Source organism: Schistosoma mansoni, chromosome 2 (genome assembly GCF_000237925.1).
Source record: "Schistosoma mansoni strain Puerto Rico chromosome 2, complete genome".
NCBI classification, from domain to species: Eukaryota; Metazoa; Platyhelminthes; class Trematoda; order Strigeidida; family Schistosomatidae; genus Schistosoma; species Schistosoma mansoni.
The window spans coordinates 33,686,563-33,695,939 of record NC_031496.1 but is presented as its reverse complement, the minus strand read 5'-3'; the positions used below and the strand labels follow the sequence as shown (position 1 = coordinate 33,695,939).

Below are 9,377 nucleotides of genomic sequence, written 5' to 3'. Positions count from 1 at the left end.
GGTTAGAAATTGTGTAGGTGTATGTATGTGTATGTGAGTGTGTGTGTGAGTGAGTGTGTGTATGTTGGCATAGTATGTTCGCGTCATTCACAGATGCCGATCATTCTAACACTTATGTCGTCATTGTGCTAGGTCAATAGAATGTTTTAAGAAAAAAACTTACAGTACAACATTCTTACCACTTGTGCATGTTCTACATTGTTGGTCCTTTTGGAAATTACAATACAGAACTCATAGACCTATATATATATATATTAGAGGATTATAAACTATATTGGCGTCTTTCAGTTTACTAATCCTTTCTGTGATTACGTAATTTTGGGGTTCACAAACGATCTATTATTGATTCTATCAGTGATTTTATCAATTCAAGCGTATACAATAAAGAAATCAAGTAATTATGTTAATGGATGATGTAAAACTTCAACAACCTTTAACATTTCATCTATCACTACCTTCAATCAATTCATCAGATTTGGGAATATCATTAAATAATAATACTACTATTCATACTACTACTAATACTAATACTACTAATAGTAATGTGGATCCAGTATATATGAATCATAATATTAAAGAAAAGAATTTATCCTCCTCCTCCACAACAATAACAACAACGACTACTAATACTACTACTACTACTACACGAATACAATCACCATGTTATGGAAATTCTAATTCATCAACTAATAGTCCTATTAACAGTCCATTAGCATTAGATCATTGGTCAGCTACATTATTAGCAGCACAAGCATTAGTTAGAACAAAAAAAGTATTTATTGGTGGTGTTTCTACTGGAACTACAGCTGATGAACTGAAAACATTTTTTAGTGAATTCGGTAAAGTAAGTAATAAAGTTGGTATATTGACGTATATATTGTTATTTATTGATATATAATTATTGTGCTAACTACAATTGATGCAAGATTTGCATATGATGCATTTAATGTATGATTTTCATAGTTGAAATCATGAGTCAATTGAAGCTAGAACACCATGGAAAACCTGGAAGCACTGGATGACCGTTTCGTCCTATTATGGGACTACTCACTGGCAGTGCGCATCCACGATCACGCCTTTCGAGCGACAATCGAACCCAGGAACTACCAGTCTCTCACCGGAGCACTTAGTATGATTTTGTTATAAGACGCATGATATGTGTATCCAATGAATTGGTTCTTTCGTGATCTCCATTTGTGAATGGACCAAAACGGTTGTTACCTGATGTAATAAAGAAACAGTACTTATATACATTTAAATGGTTTGAATACATTTTTTTCTGGTTAGCGTTTTTTTTAGCGAGTTGGTTTTCTATGGGATGGGGTCGCTAAACCCCATGCCCAACCCTCCTCCTTTACCCGGGCTTGGGACTGGAAGTAGCCCCCGGAGGAGCTACATTTAAAAGCTTGAAAAATAATCATGTTTTCACCGAAATTTAAATGACTATTCATTGCAATTTAGCTCAAATATTTATAATGAGAAGGGGTTCGGTGGAGATCTTAGTAATTTTATAGTCCAATTCATCAGTCGATTGAAGCTAAACCAATGCTTCCACGTTTTCCTTGGTAGTCTAGTTTCAATTGACTTATGAATTAAAAAGATTATACTTTTGAATAATGTGTGTCCTGGAAATGAGCAAATAACTCTGAGATTTGAACAAAACCAGTAGAATGAATTCATCGTATTCTGCAAATATTATTCACCTTACTTCGTTTAAGTTTGTAAAGAGAACCAATTGCATCAACTTTGAAACTTAATTATCTTTAGCAAAATGTTATTTAATGGTTGAATATTTTTATAAGTCGATTAAATCTAGACTACTATAGAGAATCTGGAAGCATTGAATGACCGTTTTGTCCTAGTGTGGGACTCTTCAGAACTACTCACTCATGACCTCGCACATGGTACTCGAACCCAAGACTTTCGGTTTCGTGTACGAACACTTGACCTCTAGACCTTTAAGCCGTCATTCAACAGTAGTAATATCTGTCTTCAACTAATCCACGATAATGCGCGACCTTCCACTATTGTCCCCAGTGAGTAACTACCTCACAGCATACACTTCGATCCCATTGGTCACGGCATCTCACTAGAACTGCAGGAAATTTATCTTGAAGTCGATCACTAGTGAGCACATGATGGTTGTTACCAGGATGGAAGTTTGTGGAAATCGTAGTAATTGAATTTGCTGATAAGATTTTCAAATATTCAAGACAAATCAAGTATAGTTCAGATTGTTTTTGGCAATCATTTCATCCTATTGTACGTATTTATTTATATTTGATCTTAAAAAGGAACTTCATGAACATATGCTGGTAATGAAAGACATTACATAAAGATACAAATGTTTAGAAAAGAAAAAAAAACCAATGTCAAAAGATCAGTGGTACCAAATACAGGAGTTTTCCTTTTCTTTACTTCTTTCCTCTTCAGTAACATAATAGGTTTCTTTCGTTAGTTAGATACAAGAGTGGATAGATTTACAATGTAACTCATTACAACTTAAATAGATTGTATTCAGTTAAAAGTTAGCGGTCCAATAAATCGACATCTAAATAATGTACATTCTCTTAGCTGCATATTGCCAGCAACCACGGTGTCTCTGATTGAGCCTTTTGCAACTTGTACAACAAAAGTTTGTACATATCCAACTGACGAGTTCCAAGTAGGACGAAACGCGCATCCTGGATTCTACTGCTAGTCACTATCCATCTTTGCTTACCGTGCTTGTGAATTTAGGCTATTTTGAGGCAATACGCATAGCATGCACATATGCCTATTAGAGACTGACCAGTTGCAGTCCTAAACAGCAATGGGAAGATTTAAACAAACAATGCTAAGTGAATTTAACTTATTGTTAGTCAAAATAACTGACGTTAAATTATCATACTAGACTTAACACATAATTATCAATCATCTCTTAAATCATTAAATTATATCTTACTATTTCCAAATACTTTAATTATTATCATTATATTATGATATATGCTACTTATGTCTACAGATTATAAGTAGTATGTAACACTAATAGGAAGTGGAGAACTTTGCAATAGAAATTTTAAAAGATCAAGTTGAAGAGAATAGAAGGAAAAAAAAGTAGAAAGGAATTGTGAACTGGAAAGAAATCATACAGAATATAAACGTACAATTGATGGAAGATTTGCAAATGATGCATTTAATTTATGATTTTCATAGTTGAAATCATGAGTCAATTAAAGCTAAATCACCATGAAAAACCTGGAAGCACTGGATGGCCGTTTCGTCCTATTGTGGACTCCTCAGCAGTGCACATCCACGATCACGCCTCACGAGAAGTTTATATCACTGTATTAGGTATCAGGGGTCTAGAGGTTAAGTGTTCTGGGTCCTGGGTTCGAATCTCGCTCACGAGGCGGGATCGTGGATGCGCACTGCTGAGGAGTCACATAATCGGACCAAACGGCCGTCCAGTGCTTCCAGGTTTTCCATGGTTGTCTAGCTTCAACTGACTCATGATTTCAACTATGAAAAGACAATATGATATTGGTTACTATGTTAAGCCCAGATAACTTATTCTAACTTCTGAATAAGCCAATTTATTCACTCTACTTGATTCACATTTTGACCTTGTCAACTATTCGCTTGTCAACCCTGATTGATTTTATGTTAGAGTATGTGTGCGTATTTCCTATCTTACTCATCACATGTCTATAGGTTACTCATGTGTGACCATAAATATCGATACACGCTTGGTTTAATTGAGTTGTCTCATTCACCTACTCCATTGCATGCCATTTTGTCTTGCTTCGTTATCCGTTCAACGATTATACAAAAAAAAACGTTTTCAAAATCTATTCTCGTATCTGACTAATGTAATTTCGTCCTACGTTGTAGCTGACTAACTGACTGACTGACTGACTGAATTCCGTGATTCATTAACGCGGATGAAGTGGATAATTACAGACGAGGATAGCTAATATGAATATTTCAATAACAATCATTTACACAGTCAACTTTGAGTCAGATTAAAGACCAATAAACCAGTAATCTCGACATGATTCAAACACTTAACCTTCAAACCGGAAATCAGATTTAGGGCCATAGAAACTGCATACAATATGTCTATACATCTAAACAATGTTTATCTATTATTAATCTATAACTTTAGTCTACTTCTAACAATTTACACAGACAACATAAAATGTCTGTGGTTACGTCAAAAAAAAAATGAAAAAAGAAAAAAAAATTGACAAAAAAGAAAAACACACCAACATCACCCTTCCCCCCCTTCTATGATATTTCTGTTTTTATCTTACAATATATAGTATCATAATATTTTTAAACTTTTTTTTATAAAACAGTTGTCATGCATTTTGCGATTTACATAATTAGATTATTTAAAAGAAAGAAAGTTTATTACAATAAGTGATTGGCTCCATTAGGTAATTCCTGGAGTTCTAGTGAAAAGCAGTAATCAGTAGAGTTCAATCAGGTCTGTTGGGAGATATCAACTCACTGAAGACATTGGTGAATGGTTGCTCAATTTGGTGGATTGGTTGAAGTTGGACATTAACACTGTTGGATGCTGACCGGCTCAGTGATCTAGTGGTTAAGCGTTAACGCGCGAGACTGATAGGTCCTGGATTGGAATCTCGTGAGGCAAGATCGTGGATGTACACTGCAGAAGAGTCCCACAATAAGACGAAACGCGCGTCCAGTGCCTCCAGGTTTTCCATGGTGGTCTAGCTTCAGTTTACTCATGATCTCAACTATATAAAATTACTGAAATCTCCACAAAACCCCCTTCTGATAATAAGTTAATAGTCATAAAATAAGTTGACTGAGTATTTTAACAGGCTACTTGATAAAGAGATTTCTTCATACTACTGATTTTTAGTATTCATTGAAAAAAAATCTGGTTACATTATAAGCAAAGATGGTTAGTGGCTAGCAGTGGAATCCAGGACGCACGTTTTGTTCTATTTGGGACTCGTCAGCTTAATGTATCTGTTCTGGGACTCGAACTCAGTATCGTTCGCTTCAAACGCTATCGCGTTATCCACTCAGCTACTGTGTGAAATGATAGCCACTTGCTTGTGCAATGGGTTGAACTTTAAATTCCACCGCTAGCTACTATCCATCTTTGCTTATAATGTAGGTGAATTAAGGCTATATCGAGGCAATACGCACGGTATATGTTCAATACAATCAATCAGTCAGTCAGTCAGCTACAACGTAGGACCAGGAACATATATGCATCGGTCCAAGTTGCCATACCTCGTTAGCACAACATGTATTTAATTTATGCAACAAGATGAACACCGAATTCATAGAAGTAGTTAGTTTAATGGCGGTAATATATAAAAGAAAGATTGTATGTAGGGATATAGTACACGAAGAAAGACAGATATGAAGCAATTTTAATCTTAAGGTTTAAGGGAAGACAAACAATGTATACACCTGCGCCATTGTGATCGATTCTGAGCCATGTCACCTAGAGTTTCAAACCATTGGTTACGATAGACGCACGGACCCCAACCAAGTAGTCTGCATCTACTATCATGGCTCAGACTAGAGGCTAGTGACTTCAAGCACTGATGCTACGTTTTGGTTTGGCCGCCTGTAGCTCTCTTCCAACCATCCCCAATACTAGCCAGCATTGCGCGTCGTGGTAATCGGTGTTCAGACATAAGTAACACGTGACCCAACCATTTATAATTACGTACAATAGGCTTTGACTAAAACTTGTAAACAATACTGAAAGAACAGTTTCAAAGAAATTGTACGCTAAGTGTATCATTGAAACTGAAATATTTCCAGCAATGTCAAATTACTCATTTTGTACACAATTTGAAACAATAGACCCATATATTCTCTTCAACTATATCTACCTTCGACAATTTCGATTTGCACTTTTTGGCTGTACCAGTTCGGACTAGAGTTCCTGATGAAACTTTGAAATTATTTCTGTTTCAATCCATGACGTTATGGGGAATTTCGGCTTGAAATACTTTTTATATCTGTCATATCGTCACTTTTTCCGCTCAATGTGAATCATATATTTAAACGAGTGTATGAATTCTCATAGTATTCCTATGAGTTTATGTTTAGTAGTATCTACTCTTGAAAATTTAGTTTTCATACTCTTACTGATCACAGTTCATCTCAACTTCAATATTATATCTTTCCACGACATCCAACCTATCTTTTACGGTTATTAGTCATTATGGATCTTTCTGATATACACTCGAGGTCATAACAACTACCGTATTTGTGTGTTTATTTACTTTACCATTTACTATGTTAAACAAATCTGTTATTATTATCTTCATAGTTTAAATCACAAACTAATCTTACCTAAACCGGCACTGAAAACCTGGTACCAATTGATGATTGTTTCACACAGTATTCTCTAGCAATGCTCATCCACAACTTCAAAACCAGTAACCACACCCAGGATCTTCGGTTTAATGACGTGGGCTTGATCTTAAGATTACTGAGCCAATATCCAATGGTTTAAATGTTTAACTTTAATTCATTCACAATACTATACAATCCTTATCCTTTACCTGAAGTGGAAAACAGACTAACGTCCAACAAGGTTGGCATCCATTGGTCAAATCTTACTAGACCTCCAGAAGTTGCATAATCAGTAGTAGTTTAGCTAAGATCAATTCATGATTTAAACTATGAGGATTCTAGCGTTTTAGCGTTTTTTTAGCGAGTTAGTTTTCTACGGGACTCGCTAAGCGCATGCCGAATCCTACGCTCTTTTATCCGGGATTGGGAATGGCAGTATCCGTCGGAGAAGTTACAGGCGGAGTTATGAGGATTCTACAATCTCCCTAAATCCTACTCTGATAGTATAATTATTTTCCCTACTATTATGATTATGATTTTGGGAAAACAGATTAAACAGTGTAGACTTTCTTTTTCATTCTAATCTTTAACAGGGAATAACTACTGTCTCATTCTAAGCCACAAAAATGAAAGGATTAAATCTAGTCTAATCCAATAGGCTAAAGAATAGAAATAGAAAAAGATAACTGTCTTGTTTAATTTAATAGTCTAAACAAATTACATTCAACATAAATTAAATACAATGTTTGTAAATGAGATACCCTTTAAAGAAAAAACAGAAAGGAAAGAAAGAAAAAGCGATGGAGATAACAGTTGTCTAAGACATTTTTTTTAGAACTTCAGCAGTTCATAATGGAATTCATTAATGAACTGAAGTTAGTTTTCTTCCCATAAACTATGAGATGAAATAAATATTGGATTGTTGTTGTTGTTGTTGTGGTGCTAATTGTTAAAAATTCTTAGTTAACCTTGTAAATGATCAGTTATTGAAATGATGAATTTTATTTGATATCATACAAACACAATCAAGGAAATGTTATATCGTTGAAATCATGAGTCCATTGAAGCTAGATCATCATGAAAAACCTGGAAGAACTGGATGGCTGTTTCGTCCTACTGTTGGACTCCTCAACGATCCTGTCCTGGGTTCGAATTTCGCGAGGTGGGATCGTGCATGCGCACTGTTGAGGAAAGCCACAATAGAACGAAACAGACGTCCAGTGCTTCGAGGTTTTCTATGGTGGTCTACCTTCAATAGACTCATGATTTCAACTATATAAAATTACTAAGATCTCCACAAAACCCTCTTCTAATAATCAAGGAAATGTTATGTGAACTTACTCATAGTTGAATGTAAAAAACAAACTGGAATTGAAATGACCATTCTGATATGAGGTACCTCAGAATCGTCATGAATAATTTATCATTACGTATCATGTTATTTATTTATAAGTCACCTTGAGAGTGTCCACATAATAACCAGGAACAAATGAGAGTTATAAACCGGTATGCGTAATTATAATTATGATTTACAGTTGATGGTCAAGTTTAAGAATTAGATTTCGGGGTTTTCATCACCAACTGATATCCACTTAAATGTTAAAAATCTATTTATCCAAATGGATAAGCGAATTTCGCGCCAAAATTCGAGATCTGTTATCTTAAATCTGATTGGTTCGTCCATAAATTATACTCTCGCCCAATTGTGTTCCTATTGGAAACAATAAGCACCATTTATCAAGAATCCAATTAACTACAAAAGGTTTACTTTGAATTCGTGATTTAGTGAACTTATTTAAAAATATTATCAGAAAGGGTTTTTTGTGGAGATTTAGTATTTTCATAGTTGAAAGCGTGAGTCAATTGAAGCCAAATCACTAGGGAAAACCTGGAAGCCTTATACGGCCGTTTCGTCCTAATGTGGGACTCCTCAGCTGAGGAGTGACTGGCTCCATGAGGTATTTCCTGGAGTTCTAGTGAGAAGCACTCGCGAGATTCAAACCCAGGACCCAGAGCACTTAACTGATAGACCACTGAGCCGGCATCCGATGGTGTTTATGTCCAACTCCGGCCGTTCGGTGCTTTCAGATTTTCCCTGGTGGTCTAGCTTCAATTGACTCAAGCTTTCAATTAGTTAAAATAGTTTACACTACTAAAAAGCTCTACAACAAATATTGTGTTTTATAAACTATGTACATAATCTGAATTATTTAACACTTATTTACCCAAGGTACATACAACACCATCTTTGTGTTTGTTTAACTTTAGGTGGAAACATGTGAATTAATGATGGACAAAGCAACAAGTCGTCACCGAGGTTAGTTTTGGTTTAATAAATACGATGGGTTTCTTTACAATTTGTTATTTCTTATAAATTTTGTGATAAATAGAAAACTGTTTACATAGAGAAAAGAATATTGGCAAGATACTCAGGAAAATTCACTTACGACTGAGTACCTACTTCGGCCTAGTAAGGGACTTATCAGCAATAAACGGCTATAACCCGGAAGATGATAGAATCAAGGACTTTATTGTCTAGATCGTTACTTTTGGCAATCTAATAGTAATTTGATCATCATTAAGTTTAATGATACTCATATCAACTCTAGATAATAGTGTGGTTGCTCAGTAATGACTAAAAAGTTTTGAATAAGTATGCTATACATTTCTATACAAATTTTGATGGAATTTTGTTCTCTGAACTGGATTGTTTGGTCGTGGAGCCTTCATTGCCTTTCTCAACGACATCATTAGCACAAACTTCGGATAGAAGTGAAATGTCTTTCAGAAAGACGATGAAAGCTCCACGACCAAACCATCCAAGTAAGAGAACAAAACTCCATCAAAATCATACATCTGAGCTACAAATCTTCTCTACCATCTATCCATATTCAAAAAGACCTCATTAAAATTCAGCTGTGTATAGTTCTAAGTTTATTAACGTTAATCATATGCTCACTAGTAACTGACTTCAAGAGATATTTCCAGGAGTTCTACTGAGAAGCAGTGACCAGTGGAGTTCAACCAAGTCTGTTGTG

At 35.3% G+C, this 9,377-nt stretch overlaps 1 protein-coding gene across 1 annotated transcript in view; it reads left to right on the top strand.

The window, feature by feature from the left end:
* Window positions 1–406: 406 nt before the first annotated feature.
* The window catches only part of Smp_131640 (rna-binding protein musashi-related), a gene marked incomplete at both ends in the record, with an annotated part of 58,640 nt that continues 49,669 nt past the window's right edge, over window positions 407–9,377 (top strand). Inside the window, 2 exons of the mRNA XM_018796435.1 lie at window positions 407–844; window positions 8,608–8,656. Coding sequence (XP_018650648.1) covers window positions 407–844; window positions 8,608–8,656 — 487 coding nt within the window. The remainder of the gene's footprint in view (window positions 845–8,607; window positions 8,657–9,377) is intronic.